The 17801-nt window shown below is 38.4% G+C and overlaps 1 protein-coding gene across 1 annotated transcript in view; it reads right to left on the reverse strand.

Annotated features, from left to right (window-relative positions):
* The window catches only part of LOC311086585 (protein unc-13 homolog A), a 68964-nt gene that overhangs the window by 27261 nt on the left and 23902 nt on the right, over positions 1-17801 (reverse strand). The window contains exons 9-20 of the mRNA XM_084119534.1: positions 16534-16744; positions 13549-14553; positions 11841-11943; positions 8764-8804; positions 7712-7790; positions 5653-5727; positions 4354-4573; positions 2944-3171; positions 2525-2666; positions 1706-1875; positions 1457-1572; positions 96-259 (exon numbers count right to left, since the gene is read on the reverse strand). Of these exons, the coding sequence (XP_083975660.1) occupies positions 96-259; positions 1457-1572; positions 1706-1875; positions 2525-2666; positions 2944-3171; positions 4354-4573; positions 5653-5727; positions 7712-7790; positions 8764-8804; positions 11841-11943; positions 13549-14553; positions 16534-16744 (2554 nt within the window). The remainder of the gene's footprint in view (positions 1-95; positions 260-1456; positions 1573-1705; positions 1876-2524; positions 2667-2943; positions 3172-4353; positions 4574-5652; positions 5728-7711; positions 7791-8763; positions 8805-11840; positions 11944-13548; positions 14554-16533; positions 16745-17801) is intronic.

Raw genomic sequence — 17801 nt, forward strand, 5'->3', positions numbered from 1 at the left:
ATACTATTTTGATCCCTATTTCCAGAATATGTCCCATTTGCATTTTTGAGGGTCTCTTTCATGCATTCACTTGTTCCTACATTCACTCTGCTTACGTCATGGCCTGATAGATCGATTCCACTCCATATCTCATAGCGAACTCGTCCACGATCTCCTGCGCCGTCTCTTCATAGTACACTTTCCAGGCGTCATCACCTTTGGCATCGGGGATCTTCACGCCGCCGCTGTTCTGCTTCTCGGTGGTGTAGTGGAAGATGTGCTACAAAGCAAAATGGGTTGAGAACTTATTATTAAAGATTATTCCTGAATATGTTTTCAACATTTTCAATGCACCGATTACACAGATTTATTTTTATGTCCCAATCAAGTGTGAGCAATGCGTTTCCAGCAGGGTTATTATCGTTAACTAAAATTATTAAAAACATTTTTGTTAGTTGAAATGAAGCTGGAATAAAATAAAATAAAATAAAAATATTAGATTAAAAATGTTATGAAAAAAAAAACATAAATGGCAAATAACTGTTGAAAAAAGTTGAAGCACAAAAATTACTACCTGGAAATACAAAAATGTATTAAACCTGAAACTTAAATAAAAATGAAAAAACAAATTAAATATAACAATAAAAGTAATTATAATTGCTTAATAGCTATAATAGTGTATAAATAATACTAATATAACACTGGTTTCCACAATAATTCTTAACTCAGATAAAGTGAGGAATATTCTGAGCAAAATGACAAATTCGCTGACAATCAGAATGAATATGATTTTTAATATGCAATATGTAGTGTCATTTTGGTCTAATGAGATTTCAGAGTGGGAGGAGCCACTGTGTGTGACACAGCAAAAATAAAACAACCGACAAAAACACTTTTAACACAGAACAGATAAAAAACGCTTGATGAAATACTGTTTACAACTGTAATGTGGCATTTATGAGTGAAAGTAAATATTCAGCAAAATTTGTTAACTTTTTAAATTTTTTAAAACTTTTTAACCATCAGGAATTAATTGACTATTTTAAGGATCTAAGCGCATGTCTAAAGCGCACGGCACAAGTGCACTTAAGTCGTGTCCGAATCCACTTTTGCTATGGTTATGCAAATGGTCGGTGCTCCCGGCTCATGGTCTAAAAGGGTCGTCCCTATTCTGTTATTGAGTAATGGGTGTGTTTTGTCCCTATTCTGTTATTGAGTAATGGGTGTGTTTTGTCCCTATTCTGTTAATAAGTAATGGGTGTGTTTTGGGCGTAACGTGCAATAAACCAATCAGAGTCTCATCTCCCATTCTCTTTAAAAGCCATTTGCTGTTTAAACAACGTGGCGCAGGACGTGAAAATGAAAACTGCGTCGGGCTGAAACTAGCAAAACACACTCGTGTCGTGCCTTACACTGCATTGTGCCAGGTGTATGATAGGGCCCAATGTGTATTATATATATATATGTTTGCATGTACCTCATGCAGGCAGGTGTACTGAACGTGGTACGGAGCCACAGTCTCCTCTCCTTTAATCTCCACACTGATATGCATGCGGATCGCTCCTGATACGGCGGATTTATCCGTGCGCTTGTCTGTTCAGAGAGAGAGAGAGAGAGAGAGAGAGAGAGGAGAGAGAGAAGGTCTAATAATTCCTTCAAGATCATATTCATTAGAGATGTCGCTCGAAGCCACTTCTATAATAAGTATACAATCACTTTGACACACCGAGGTTGTACCAGACGTCCATTTCTCCACTGAGCGTTCGCACTTCAATGATGGTCTGTCCCAGAAAGTCGTCAGACTCACGCTTGAACCGTTGCTTTACACGAGACTTGATATCGTCATCCTCATCCCAGACGCGCACCTTTATCCGGTCTGAAGAGTTATGACATTCACTGCACACCGGAGAAGCAGAGAATCGAATTAAAAACTTCATAGGCCACTTTACAATAAGGTTAGTTAGTTAACTAACGTGAAATAACCATGAGCAATCCATTTGTTTCTGTATTTGTTAATCTTTGTTAATGTTAGTTAATAAAAATACAGCTGTTCATTGTTTGTTCATGTTAGTTCACAGTGCATTAACTAATGTTATCAAGATTTTAATAAAGTATTAGTAAATGTTAAAATTACCATTTACAAAGATTAATAAGTGCTGTATACGTGCAGTTCATTATTAGTTCATGCTATCTAATGTTAACTAACGAACCTTATTGTAAAGTGTTACTACTTAATAAAAACTATACAGACAATATTTAAAAAAATATCTAATAAAAATGATAAACAATTGTAAAATTGTAAAAACAATTTTACAAAAACGTTTAAATTAAAATGAAAACAAAAAATAAAAAAATATTAACAAAAACTCACAATATAATCAATGATTCTAAAATAACATTGATTTAACACAACACATCAGAATAACATGCACTGATGAATCATTCAATAAGACACATTTTTAATTTTTAAGACACTAAACAGTTTAATTTTGATTGCATATTTTGCTTTAAATAGAATCTATGACGACCTCATTCATGCACTCACAAGTGAAAGCTCTCGTCCCAGATGGGATTGAGATTGCCGTAGATGGTCTTGGTTCTCTTCTTGGTTTTCCCCACCTGGACGGTGACGTAGGGGTCACTCGAACCCGTCTTATCCTTCGCCTGAAGACCCTGAGCACACACCACTGACAGAAAAGAAACAAATACTTTTACAGATGGCTATAAAGATGATGCAAATACATAATATTTCATGTTTTTGTTTTCGGTTGTAGCTCAAACACAAGAGCATGACTTCATGGGTCATGGGTTTGATTCCCAGCGAATGCATGAACTGATGAAACGTATAACTTCAATGCAATGTAAAGTAGCTTTGAATAAAAGCATCAGTCAAATGCACACATGTAAATATTTTCATGCATCTTTTTGATTAATTTGTACTGATAAGTGTAATTCTGAGTTCACCTGTGATGCTGATTTTGGCCGACCACTTCGACGTCCCGTCCAGAACGCTCTGCTTGATTTGTTTCATCTGAGTCCCGTGGCTCGCCTTGGGAATGTCGAACACTTCTTGGATCAGCTCGAAGATCTCAGGTTTGTTGCGCTCACGGATCTTCATGCGGTCCTTCAGGACCATGATGATGTTCTGCGTTCGATCCTCGGCTCCGTGTTTCGAGCTCTTCTCAGCCGCTCCTGAAGGCCACATCCACAACATCAGCTCTAAACTAATGACTGCACAAAGCTTCTTACACAAGCTCAAGTTCTATAATGTGAAGGCTCTCAGAGAGAGCGGAGTGTAAGAAAAACTTTACTAAAACTTTCTAAAACTTTCCATTTTCCAGTAAATTGTCTAGCTATAAGATCTTAATTTAATGTGCCCCATTTATGCTCTTTTAAAGGATTAGTTCACTTTCAAAAAATTGTTTGCTGATAATTTACTCACCCCGATGTCATCCAAGAAATCAATGTCTTTCTTTCTTCAGTCGAAAAGAAATTAAGGTTTTTGAGGAAAACATTCCAGGATTTTTCTACACAGAATGGACTTCAATTGCAAACAACTATACCAATGTTCAAAGAAGGTTCAAATGTCCGTCTCAATGCAGCTTCAAATAAGGGTCATTTTCCAGATGACTGGAATGTTTTCCTCAAAAACCTTTCCTCAAAAAATTTATTTTCGACTGAAGAAAGAAAGACATGGATATCTTGGATGACATCGGGGTGAGTAAATTATCAGCAACATTTTTTTTGAAAGTGAACTAGTCCTTTAAAGGTGCCTAATGTTGACAATAGGTTAGGCTAACCCTAACCTAACCTTATATCAGATAATGAAATAAATTTTTTTTTACTGTAAATTTAAGTTAAGTCTGTAAAACCTAAAATGTTGCTACCGTATTTTTTACGGTAGATTTAATGAAAATTAAATACGTTTTTTTTACTGTAAATTTAAGTTAAGTCTGTATAACCTAAAATGTTGCTACCGTATTTTTTAAGGTAAATTTTATGAAAATTAAATGTTTTTTTACTGTAAATTTAAGTAAAGTCTGTAAAAACCTAAAATGTTGCTACCATATTTTTTATGGTAAATTTCGGGCACCCACAGCTGCCATTTTTTTTACCGTAAATTTAACGTTTTTTTTTTTTTTTTTACAGTGTGTTAAATGAAGTTACTCCCCATTCTCATATATGTACGGTGCTATTGCATAATGGCAGAACCTAAAATAAAATCAAAAATCTCACACTTTTCGCCGACCATTTGTCCCGTCGTTAAACTAGCAAAAGTGAATTCGGACACGATCTAAGTGCACTTGTGCTGTGCGCTTTAGACCATGTGCTTAGATCGTTAAAATGTGCCCTACATTAGCATTAAAATCTCACTCTGCAGGCAGTCGGCGTTGAGCAGGTCCTGGCACTTGTCGTGGCATTTGACCCCGCACTCGGAGCAGCGCATGCCCTGGCGAGCGATGCCCCACAGCAAACCCTCACACTCGTAGCAGTAAGTGGGTGTCGTGGCCGTCCACACCTCGAAGTTGTGCGGGGTTGTGCAGGAGATCGGGTAGATCAGGGCCTGGAGAGTCTTCTTATACACGTGACTCTTCTACAGGAGCACAAACACACCGGTGTTACTTCCAAAAAAAACAGTGTTAGTTTCAACTTAAAGTTTAAAGTCCCTGTTAAGGCAATCCTAAAAAAAAAAAAAATCTAAACAGATTATAAATGTTAGAGATGTATTGATAGAATAGCTTATTTTATTTACTTGGCAGCTTTTTTTATCATTCGAATTTGGCTGGGTGGCCAATAACACATTTTTCTGTGGTGTGACTAACACAGAACACACACTTAATTTTGACTTTACAGGGACTTTAAGTTTTATTTCAGCTTTATATTACCCTGGTAATCCAGAGTTCTCGCGAGAGCACAAGTTGAATTTGCTCAGCGAGTTTACTCTGGCGTTGAGTAATGATGCTCATTAAATATGCCCCTCAATCTGAGCTGCACCAATCACATCGGGTTATCTGATATAGGCGGGCCAGAGGCGAGGTGACGACAGCGCTGTGACGTCGAAGTCATTAGTAAACATTGCAAGATGGCTATGGATGAACACCAGTTGTTTGAAACGGCTTTGGCCGCTACAATGAACGAGTTAGACTTGGCTTTTTGTCTAAAAGAGGAACAGAAGACGGCGCTCGAATCGTTCCTTTGCAAGAAGGGTGTTTTTGCTGTTTTGCCGACCGAATACAGTAAGAGTCTAATCTACCAGTTAGCTCCGCTGTTAGCTAAGTGTATGGGGCTTGTTGTGATTGGTCGTAGTGTTATCTAATTGCGTGCCGTGAGATTTTCAAATGCATGCTTGGTGCCGCCCCTCGAGCTGGCCGATTTTCATTAGTCGACGCCAGACCATTAATCTTTTAGATTTAGGTCTGGATTTCCAGGATAGCTTTATATCTGAATACGATTTTTATAGTTTCAGTTCTAGTTTTAGTTAACAATAACAATACTAAAACACACCAAACTCGAGACACAATGCTTTTTTCTAAAGGTTCAGAATGCACACATTTCACCCGCAGCAGAGACTTTACTTTTAAACAAGTGACAAAAATTAAAAATAGAAAAATTACAATTTTAATAGAAAGATTGGTCAAATTTAATCGGGTGAAAGAGACTCGCATTACTTACCAGCTCCTCATTGTTGAGTGTACTAGAGGCCATGGCAGACGTGATTCCAGCCTTACGAGAGTTCTGCACCAACGACTGAACACACAGAGATTACACTCAGAGACTTCTCAGATGTTTCTCCTAAGATTTATTTGTTGTTGTAAATATCCTAGAGTATTTTAGAAGTGATCGAAGTGTCTTGATTTATTTATTCAAAGGAATTTGAGAAACAAAGTTCCAAAAGACAAAGTTGATACTTAATGAAAAATCCATAGCAAACTTTCCTCTGAGACAAACTTTCAGACTCCATAAAAATGTGGACTATAAAACACTGGTGTCGACAGTTTTTGCAAAAAGAAAAACAATGGTGCAGTAATATAGATTAATTACAACAAATCCTTACCATAGCCTGAATCCAGAAAGCAGAAGCAAAGAAAACAAGATAAAAGACTGTTACTCACATTTAAATTATCTTAGAGAAACTAATGCGACCCAACAGCCAATAAAAATATGCAGAGGCTTTACAACTTGTAAGAATGTATCATCCTAATAAAACACTGACAAACATATAAAATTAATATTTTTTAATTACTAAAGTGTATTGTGATTGCACTGCAAAAAAAAGTTAATCAAGACAAACTTTGATGTTGGCTTGAGAAAGCCTGAACAGAAAGTTTGAAGAAGTTTGAATTTTAAAGTAGTTTTAAAGCTTAATGTTTTACGTTTTTGAAGGCAATGTAGTGTATCGGCAAACAGGGGTCAGCCCTATGTTCCCACGGCCCTATGTTCCCACATTTCTAAGAATTTTTTTTTTTTAACGATTTGTCTAAACCCCAGTTACGGGTAGGTTTAGGGATGGGGTCAGGGGTAGGCCATTTGTGGGAACATAGGGCTGTGGGAACATAGGCATGATCCCGGAAAACAGATTGATAGGTTGCTAGGGTGTTTTACATTTGCTAGCATATTTCTAGAATGAATTAGCACATTGCTACCATGATATAGCATGTTGTTAACATGATTAAACATTTTTAACATGATTTATCATGTTTGCTAGCATGTTTCTATCATGAATTAACACATTGCTAGCATGATTTAGCATGTTGCTAACATGTTGCTACCATGATTTAACATGTTGTTAACATGTTTTAACATTTTCTAGCATGATTTAACACATTTTTAACATGATGTAGCATGTTTGCTAGTATGTTTCTATCATGAATCAACACATTGCTAGCATGTTTTAGCATGCTGCAAACATGTTTCTAACTTGACTTGGCACATTGCTAGCATGATTTTGAATTTTACAACCATTTTTCTAACACGATTTACCACATTTTTAGAATGATTTAACACGTTGCTGGCATTTTCTATCACGAATTTGCACACTGCTAGAATGTTTTAAAATGTTGCTAGCATGAATTAGCATGTTGTTAGCATGATGTAACATGTTTCTAGCATGTTTTAACATGTTGCTACCATGAATTTGTACATTTTAACATGTTTTATGATTTATTTTATGAGAGGAACATGTTTTATATTTTATTCATGAGAGGAAAATGCTAGCAACATACTAAACCATGTTACAAATGTGTTATGCTAACAATCATGCTAACAACATGCTAGCAACATATTAAAACATGCTAACAATGTGTTCATTCATGTTAGGTACATGCTAAAAAATGTGCTAGTTCATGATAGAAAAATGCTAGCAACATACTAAATCATGTTACAAATGTGTTAAATCATGTTACAAATGTGTTAAATCATGCTAGTAATGTGCTAATTAATTCTATAAATATGCTGGCGACATGTTAAAACATGCATTGTGCTAATTGATTTAATGCTACACTGGCAGAGATTTGTTCTTGTTTCAGAAAACAAGACTTCATATCTTAAGTCATTTTGTTTCTCCAGATTTAAGAATGTTTAGATATTTACTGGAAAACAAGTACTGTGAAAGATGATATTTTTTTCAATTAGGAACCAGTAAAGCAAACCATCCTATAAAGAAGTCTCCACTGAACTAAAAACAGTGCAGATGAAACACAAACATCTTCAGTTTGTGCAGTGTGTTTCTCACCAGATCTCTGACCAGAGGAACGGTCTTCCTCTTCCTCAGATCAGGCATGCTGTCAATGCTGTACAGCGCTCCTCCCATCCTTCACAGATAAACACAAGCATAATGGTGCATGAAAAATAATTTCCCTTTCTCGAAAGCATGCAATAAAACAGACCCATCATTGCTTCATCATCAGTGTTTTTCATCAAGATTACGCTGCAAACAAATGATGTTCTTCCTCAGTGTTTCTGTCTTGTTTCACAGAACAATCTTAAATCAAGATGCATTTACTGGAGAAGCAAAATGACTGAAGATACGAAGAATAAAAGTGAGTTTATGCTTAAAAACAAGAGCAAATATTTTGAAAGGTTGTCTTGTTTGACAGATTTTTTTTCGTTTTAATCACAAACTCACTTAATATTGATTTTTTTTTTTAAATCCGGAAAAAAAATGTATACCTTTGTTTGCATCTTAATTTAAGAATGAATTGTTTTACATACCAATTTTAAACGTTTTAATGAAAGTCTATCTATTAAATGCAATTTACAAATCATCTAATGCCATTAAATATGAAGTATCTGTATAAAATGTGTTGTTTTATTATTATTATTATTATTGTGGGGCTTGCTTTTATGGAGAGCTTATTTAATCAGGCTAAAAAGAGACTTTTAAAGTCCCCCTGTGGTGAAAATCCAGCTTTTAATGTTGTTTATGTGTCTATGTGGTGTTTTTAATATGCTTTCAGACAAACCATGTGTAAATTCATAAGTCGACACCATTGCTGAGTATTTTCTCCTTAAAACTGCAGTGAACCAAAGACAGTCTCAAAAACACGCTTTGAAATCGCTGGTGTTTCTGACGTCACAAACTACCTTGTAACCAATCAGATCAACGTGTGATCGTCAACCAGTGGATCTCTGAGCTGAGTGAGTGAGTGGAGGCGGGACTCATTTGCATATTCATAGAACTGCGCATACTAAATGAGGCAAGGGTGTCGAGTTACATTCAAGCTCGTTGACTGCACTAAAAACAGAGCTACTGGAGATTAGGGTTATGGTCTGACTTTGACTTACCCTCCTTTACCAAACCACAGAGACTGAGTCTCTCCTCGTGCCTGAGAGAAAGACAGAGAAAGAGAAAGTTTTATTAGTTTTAATTTAGTTTTATTAGCTGATTAGTTTAGTTTTATAAGCTAATTGGCTTTGATCAGAGTCCAAACGTTAAATAAAAATTAAAAAAAATTAAAAATAAAAAAATTTAATATATATGTATGTATATGTATATGTATATGTATATGTATGTATATATGTTTCAGAGAACATTCAAAAAGTAACAAGTAAAAAACATCAGATGAACGTCCATTTAAAACGTTCCAGGAAAAAAGCGTTCCATGAAAGATGCACAAACGTTTTTGGTTTTGAGAACATTATTAAATACCAGATAACTTTAAAAGAACGTTCTGCTAATGATACTGGAAGAATGATTGTTCAGTAAATATTTCAGCTATTTTAGAAACAATTACAGTGAGGAAAATAAGTATTTGAACACCCTGCTATTTTGCAAGTTCTCCCACTTAGAAATCATGGAGGGGTCTGAAATTGTCATCGTAGGTGCATGTCCACTGTGAGAGACATAATCTAAAAAAAAAATCCAGAAATCACAATGTATGATTTTTTAACTATTTATTTGTATGATACAGCTGCAAATAAGTATTTGAACACCTGAGAAAATCAATGTTAATATTTGGTACAGTAGCCTTTGGTTGCAATTACAGAGGTCAAACATTTCCTGTAGTTTTTCACCAGGTTTGCACACACTGCAGGAGGGATTTTGGCCCACTCCTCCACACAGATCTTCTCTAGATCAGTCAGGTTTCTGGGCTGTCGCTGAGAAACACGGAGTTTGAGCTCCCTCCAAAGATTCTCTATTGGGTTTAGGTCTGGAGACTGGCTAGGCCACGCCAGAACCTTGATATGCTTCTTACAGAGCCACTCCTTGGTTATCCTGGCTGTGTGCTTCGGGTCATTGTCATGTTGGAAGACCCAGCCTCGACCCATCTTCAATGCTCTAACTGAGGGAAGGAGGTTGTTCCCCAAAATCTTGCAATACATGGCCCCGGTCATCCTCTCCTTAATACAGTGCAGTCGCCCTGTCCCATGTGCAGAAAAACACCCCCAAAGCATGATGCTACCACCCCCATGCTTCACAGTAGGGATGGTGTTCTTGGGATGGTACTCATCATTCTTCTTCCTCCAAACACGTTTAGTGGAATTATGACCAAAAAGTTCTATTTTGGTCTCATCTGACCACATGACTTTCTCCCATGACTCCTCTGGATCATCCAAATGGTCATTGGCAAACTTAAGACGGGCCTTGACATGTGCTGGTTTAAGCAGGGGAACCTTCCGTGCCATGCATGATTTCAAACCATGACGTCTTAGTGTATTACCAACAGTAACCTTGGAAACGGTGGTCCCAGCTCTTTTCAGGTCATTGACCAGCTCCTCCCGTGTAGTTCTGGGCTGATTTCTCACCTTTCTTAGGATCATTGAGACCCCACGAGGTGAGATCTTGCATGGAGCCCCAGTCCGAGGGAGATTGACAGTCATGTTTAGCTTCTTCCATTTTCTAATGATTGCTCCAACAGTGGACCTTTTTTCACCAAGCTGCTTGGCAATTTCACCGTAGCCCTTTCCAGCCTTGTGGAGGTGTACAATTTTGTCTCTAGTGTCTTTGGACAGGTCTTTGGTCTTGGCCATGTTAGTAGTTGGATTCTTACTGATTGTATGGGGTGGACAGGTGTCTTTATGCAGCTAACGACCTCAAACAGGTGCATCTAATTTAGGATAATAAATGGAGTGGAGGTGGACATTTTAAAGGCAGACTAACAGGTCTTTGAGGGTCAGAATTCTAGCTGATAGACAGGTGTTCAAATACTTATTTGCAGCTGTATCATACAAATAAATCGTTAAAAAATCATATATTGTGATTTCTGGATATTTTTTTTTAGATTATGTCTCTCACAGTGGACATGCACCTACGATGACAATTTCAGACCCCTCCATGATTTCCAAGTGGGAGAACTTGCAAAATAGCAGGGTGTTCAAATATTTATTTTCCTCACTGTATGTCAGTCACCCTCCTTTCTATTTTCGGCCATTAACAAAACCATATTAGTTGAACATTAGTGTAGTGTGCTTTCATTTCAAAAAGTAAATAAAATAAAAGTCTGCAAACAAAAGTATTTTCACAGCTATAACAACATCTCAACTTGTATACAATAAAATATAGTTACTTGTCAAAACACAAGTAGATTTTTGAGAATTATTTCATTTGTTTTTGTTGATGACATTGTCACAAAAAACTTTGATTTCATGCAGCAAACCCGTGTGTTTGCGATATTTCACTGTTTGAAGTGAAAACATGAAATGTCATTTTTAATGGGTGTCTAATGTCCTTTCTGAAACTATGTCAGTTTATATCAAAACTTACACAAGACCACCACAAAACGTTCACACAACCAACAACGGACCCACCTGACAGTCTCGTCCCATCATGGGTCATCTGAGTGAACATGCAAATCGCTAAAGCAATGAAAAGAGACTGGAAAGACGACAAAACGGCGGGATACAAACAGACAAACAAAGGATAAAGAGTCAACAGAATAACGCACACAAAAAAGAAGCAAAGAGGACGTGGCAAACTGCAAAATAATCATGACAGCGGTTAGAGTGCATGGTGTTTCATCGCATCATAAGCATAAAGCAGAAAATGTGTGGAGGTATAAAAATAAACAGTGCTTGCAACCCATTTTACTTCTACTCTTGAATGACAGAAAATGAAAGCGAGATTGCAGTGGATTGTGGAGGCTTGATTTAAGGGAAAACCATCTATTTCCTCATGAATAACATGCACTAATCTGCTCAGAATAACACCAGGAACATGTATTCAGAAAGTAAATTGGGTCATTCTGATTTCCGGACGTCATTCTGATTTCAAAGCATTTTGTGGTTGTGATTTGCACTTTCCTACACACATGAAACAAGAGCAGCAGGAGTTTTTGTGTAAATTGTGCATAAAACAAGGCGTCCGGCAATAGCTCAATAATGTAGACTTTCTACAGATGGTTAAGTCTAGTGGACTCGCTCACCTCCCGCAACTGTCGTTGGACTTTCTCAAAGAGTCGAAGCCAGTTTTCTTTGGCTCTGACCGCCGGGTCCACCGGCTCCTTCGGCTCCTCGTTCACCGGTTCACTGCACAGACATTCAAGATCGTTTGCATGTATAATCCAAAATTAATCGAACAATTCTCTGTCTTGGATGCAACCACACTAGCTTGCATAAATATTTGTTGTTTGTGCATTTTATCTGGCCACGCTGGTCTGGTTTTAAAGGGGTTTTGACACTGATCAGCTGGTCAGGCTGGAAGACAAGCTGGTTAACTATCTAAACCAGGCGGAATATCCTAAAAATAGCCTTTAAATCATCAAATAAATGTGGTTTGTTCACTTTGGACACTGGTTGACAATCTAAACCAGGTGAAATATCCTTAAAACAGCTGTTAAAATATCCAATTTACTTGTTTTAGCTGGCCAAGCTGGGAGTCAAGCTGGTTTTAAAGGGGTTTTAGGCATTTATCAGCCTGGTCAAGCTGGTTAACCATCTAAACCAGGTGAAATATCCTTAAAACAGCGTTTAAATCTTCCAATAGATTTGGTTTGCTTATTTTTAGCTGGCCAAGCTGATCTGGTTAGCTGGTTTTAAAGGGGTTTTGGGCACTTATCTGCCTGGTCAAGCTGGTTAACGCTCTAAACCAGGTGTAATATCCTTAAAACAGCTTTTAAAATATCCAATTTGCTTGTTTTAGCTGGCCAAGCTGGGAGTCAAGCTGGTCAACTATCTGAACCATGAGAAATATCCTTAAAACAGCTTATAAATCTTCCAATAGATGTGGTTTGCTCATTTTAGCTGGCCAAGCTGATCTGGAATGTGGTTTTAAAGGGGTTTTGTGCACTTATCAGCCTGGTCAATCTGGTTGACCATCCAAACCAGGTGAAATATACTAAAAACAGATTTTAAATTATCCAATAAATGTGGTTTGATCATTTTAGCTGGCCAAGCTGATCTGGTTAGCTGGTTTTAAAGGGGTTTTGGGAACTTTTTAGAATGGTCAAGCTGGTTAACTATCTAAACCAGGTGTAATATCCTTAAAACAGATTTTAAATCATCCAATAAATGTGGTTTGCTCATTTTAGCTGGCCAAGCTGATCTGGTTAGTTGGTTTTAAAGGGGTTTTGGGCACTTATTAGCCTGGTCAAGCTGGTTGACCATCCAAACCAGGTAAACACCAGTTGGCCAGGCTGGGAAAACAGTTAAGACCACCGTAGGCTTGTTTTCAGATTTTTTTCTTTTTATCTTTACCAAGACTACCTTTGTCAATCAACATTACCAGTAACCTTTTCTTCCCTATTGGGACGTATTATCCGAGTGAAACGGCTTCTGGAACAAGAAAAAAAAAGCTTAATTTTGTCAGGGGGAATTAATTGGATGGTTGGATGGCTGTGGTTTGCTATTGGTCGATCTAATTTGAGTGACAGGTTGCCCCGGCTTTGCGCCAGTAAACACATCATCAAGAAACGGATGTCGTTGCAAGAAGGCGGGGAAGTTATTTTGATTAAAGATTACGAAGCACATGAATTGCATTTTTTAATAACTTTAACTAGCCTGGACCAGCACGGAAATCATTTTTGGCCAGTTTTGCATTGTCACTTCTTCAAGATATACCTACACTTCAATTATACTATTAGAGTATAGGTATATACTTAAGTACCCAAGGGTGTTGAGATATATTCGTGATACCTCTCAGGTTCGGGAATCGGTTCCTCCTCTTCAAAAGGAGGAGATGGAGGGGGGCTCTCCATCTTTATTTCCTCTATTGGAGGCTCTTCCATGGGGAAATCCTCTTCTTGAAGTGGAGGTTCCTCCATCATTGGTGGCTCTGGCTCTGTGGGCAGTATCTCCTCTGTTGGGGTTGGAGGTCTAGGTTCTGGCGCGGGAGGTTTGGAGTTGGTTATGGGCACAGGGATGGGCAGCTCAGGGGATTTGTTTGTGGTTGGAGGAACCTGTTGGGCGGGAGGTTGAGGCATTGGAGTTTGGGATTGTGTTGTCAAGGGTTGAGGTTGAGGTTGGGATTGAGATACTGGTGCAGGAGTTGGTGAAGGAGTTGATCCACCCAACCCAAACACGGCAGTCAATGGCTTAGCCATGGCGAAGAAAGACTGAACGGAAGGGATCGGGCCTGAGGATTGTTGTTGGGGTGGTGGTTGTTTTTGGGGTGGCTGCTGGGGGGTGGGAACTTGCTGGTTAAGGGGTTTGGCTAAAGGTTGGGGTTGCGTCTGATTGGATGGTTGAACTAGAGGTTGGCTGGAGATCTGAGATGGTTGCTGTTGGTGAAGCGAAGGCTGTTTCTCCAAAGGAGGTCTCGATGGGACGTCCAGCGTTTGGCCAGTGCTGGAAGGAGTAGGAGTGAACGGAAGCTCTTGGTCCTCGTCCGGCTGATACAAATCTTCATCCTCGTAGTTGAAGTCCTCCTCACCCTCGTACATGTCCACCTCCTCTGCGTACAGATCGCCATCTTCCTCATATACGGCACCTTCTTCGCCTCCATCTTTGCTGTAGGCGCATTCATCACTGTACACCCCCTGCGTCTCGTCCCAGTCGGGCGAGCCCTTGCTGTAGGACACAGACGAGTGGCAGGAGTGGTACGAGTCGTTCTCGTCGTAAAGTTCTCGCTCGCCGAACTCTTCGCTCAGTTGAGTACTACAATGACTGAGCTCGGCTGAGGATGCATAACTCCCAGTCGGACTGGAAAACCACAAAGAGTGAGTCAAAGATTAGGCAGAATGAGAAAACAACTCACTGTGATGAAAGACTGAAATCTACACATTTTTTGCAAGCAATTTGGCCATTGTTCAGGGTATCTGCAGGGTTTTTCTGACCTTATTTAATGCCTGATACAGACTGTGCGATTTTGGCGATCCTATACGATCATTACAAATCACACTGTACGACATGGATCTAATAAACTTGGGTATGTAGGCTGGATGATGATGACACCTATTGAATCGTAGGGTACGACGCAAGTTAGTATAGAAGAATAAAACGTCAACAGCATGCGCTAGTGGTAAACAAATCGAGCAAGATGAATCGCACTTTGGCAATTGTAGTCTTTATGTTCGCTGAAAAAAGAGGAGAAAGAGGAGAATATGGGCGCGGCCATGGCTAGGGAAAAGAGGCCAACTTGACATGCCGATTTTGTAAATGGAGATTGAGGTAAGTAGTTTTAAGTTTTAGCGCCATGTCGCATTGATCAATACGCCATTTCATGTTGAATTTTTATTGGCTAGTCAGTAGATGTCCCAGATGGCAATATAGTGTCGGCCCAGATCCGGCCCACATCTCGTACGTGTTGAATCCATGTGTACCAGATGTGGGTAAGTTCATCAAAGTCATCAAAGTTATTATTTGAATGCGTTTTAAAGTCATATCAGTTTAAACTTCTATGGTTTTCTGAGTGCACATACGAAGCACGCGCACAGAAAGCTGCCTATCAGACGGCACGTCCTGTGAGTATTAAACTAATTTCTCTATTGCACTTAAATTATCAAATACACAAAAGTTTGTCAAAAACACACAAAGTTCACATAAACAGTCAGTTATGTCTGTGAATGTAAACAGCATGGAAAGAAGTCACATGTGTATATTAGATCTGTGTATTAAAGTGAAAGCAGCGTAATATACAGTACCGACTGTTATACAGTAGTGGTACTTTACTGTAAATGCTGTTAATATGAATCAAACAAAAGAAAAACAGAAAACCACTCACTGATCTGAATAACTTTAGTAGCTTTAATAAGAATATATCTCTTACTTGAATGCTGCTCTTAAATGCTCTGGCGAGGAGATAAACATGGTGGACTGTGTACAACTCATTGAGGGGCGGAGCTAAGTTCCAGTCATGGGCGGGGCCTGTGCAATGTGATGTCACATTGGTGAACAGTCCTGAATAGCTCATTTTGAGACACTGTTTCAGATTTATGGGGTAATTAACAGCCGGAGTGGATGGATTTTTACCACAGTCGGGTAGTTGTGTACACACACTGCAGTGCAGACACATATGTTCAAAAACGATATGAAAGTCAATATTGCATAATAGGTAGGTCCCCTTTAATTATATCATATGTAATAATATAAAAAATAAGATTTGTTTAAATTTTGATGACATTTTTGACACAATCGCCCATTAATTTCTGACCCAGCACAACAGTAATCAAATCAGAAATATGAAGCAGAAAAAAAAAAAAGTGAAATACAATTGAGATAAGACCAAGACCTTTAAAAAATGGTTTCGAGACCAAGACTGGTCTCCAGTACTACAACACTAGTCAGCACTACTTCTGCTTTTCTAATTCCTAACAGGGAAACAGGAGAATCCATTGAGCCCTTAAGCAAGGCACGATGATGCCAAGTCTTTTTATAAATCAATGAAAACTCATCTTGTTGAATAATGGAAGAGAAACAAAGGAGACAGTCGAATTTAAAGGTCCGTGCCAGGAGAAAAAAAAAAAGAAAAAAAAAAAGAGTATCAGTAAAAAGGGCGATAAGAGACACGCCGATCAGACATGATGAATGAGTCCATTAAAGGAAAACCGAAGAGACACACCTGCTGAGAAACACCTTCTCTCGCTCATGCTGTATCGGTCATGATTGTCTCATGAATGATGAATGAATCAGTTTAACCAAACAGAAAACTGAGTATTACAGAAACAACTCTTTCTCTCGCACCTGATGCCTCTGGGATGGTCATAGTCAAGGTCACAGTTGTTGATGGAGCGCGAGTAGGAGCCGTGGGGATTGCGGTGCTGGTGGCTCATGGGATACTGGTGGACTGAGGCGTTGGGTTGAGATGTGGAGTAGAACGGGGGTGGTATACTGTTACTGGTCTCACTGCGATAATCACTGTCTCGGTCATCCATTGCGCTGTCTGGATCATTGTCTATACACACACACACAGAGACAAATCAAAGACATAGCAAAATCATTAGAAAGACTGATAAAACATTACACACATACTCAAATCTGTCATGACTTTGAGAAAGTGTGGTTTGCTACACGCTAAACCATTGTTTTATCATGCACTGGTCCATTTTGTTTTTGCTAGTGGAAGAAAACATCTAAAAGGCACATTTACGCGTTTATTTCATTGCGCTTTATCTATTTGCATCTGTATCAATATATATCTTTAAAGGCAGTGAGTTTGAGTCAATTTGTATGAGATTTGAATGAGATTTAATTAGATGATTTATAAAGGGATAAAAAGAGTAATCCGAAATCCCCTCTGTAAAAACCTTTAATGTGTCAACTAGAAAGTAAAGTTCATTGGGACAAATTGTTATGCTGGCTTAACAAAGCCTTGTCTGAAGGTTTGACAATTTTATAAGCTTCCTAGCGTGTTTTATCATGTTGCTAGCAAGTTTTATTATGCTGTTAACATGTTTTAACACATTGCTAGAATGTTTTAACAGGTTGCTAGCATGTTTTAGGACTTTGCTAGCATGAATGTGCATGTTGCTGAGATGAAATATCATGCTGCTAGCAAATGTGCTAAAACATGTTACAGGGTTGCCAACTCTCACGCATCTGGCGTGACAGTCACGCATTCAGCCTCAATCTCACGCTCTCACGCTTAACAAAGAAATCTCACGCTAAATTAGACATTCTTCTGTGCTGTATTTTTTTTTCACTCATGTGCACTAAATTTCAGAATTACTATAAACAATTCAGGCTCTTAACTACTGGATGGACCACTAGTTATGGCGCCAATTAGTTAAAATCTCCTGGAATCTAGAGCGAGCACGAGACAGAGACTGTGCTCCAAACCGATAGTCTCACTCCGAGCTAAACTGAAAAGTTGGCAACCCTGCATGTTAGCAACTTATAACATGTGTTACTACAATTTGAACATGTTTAAACATGCTGCTAGAATGATTAAGCATGTGGCTAGCATGTTTTACCAAATTGTTAACATGATTAAGCATGTTGCTTGCATGTTT

Source organism: Abramis brama (genome assembly GCF_963993115.1).
Source record: "Abramis brama genome assembly, chromosome: 7".
In the NCBI taxonomy this organism is placed as follows: Eukaryota; Metazoa; Chordata; class Actinopteri; order Cypriniformes; family Leuciscidae; genus Abramis; species Abramis brama.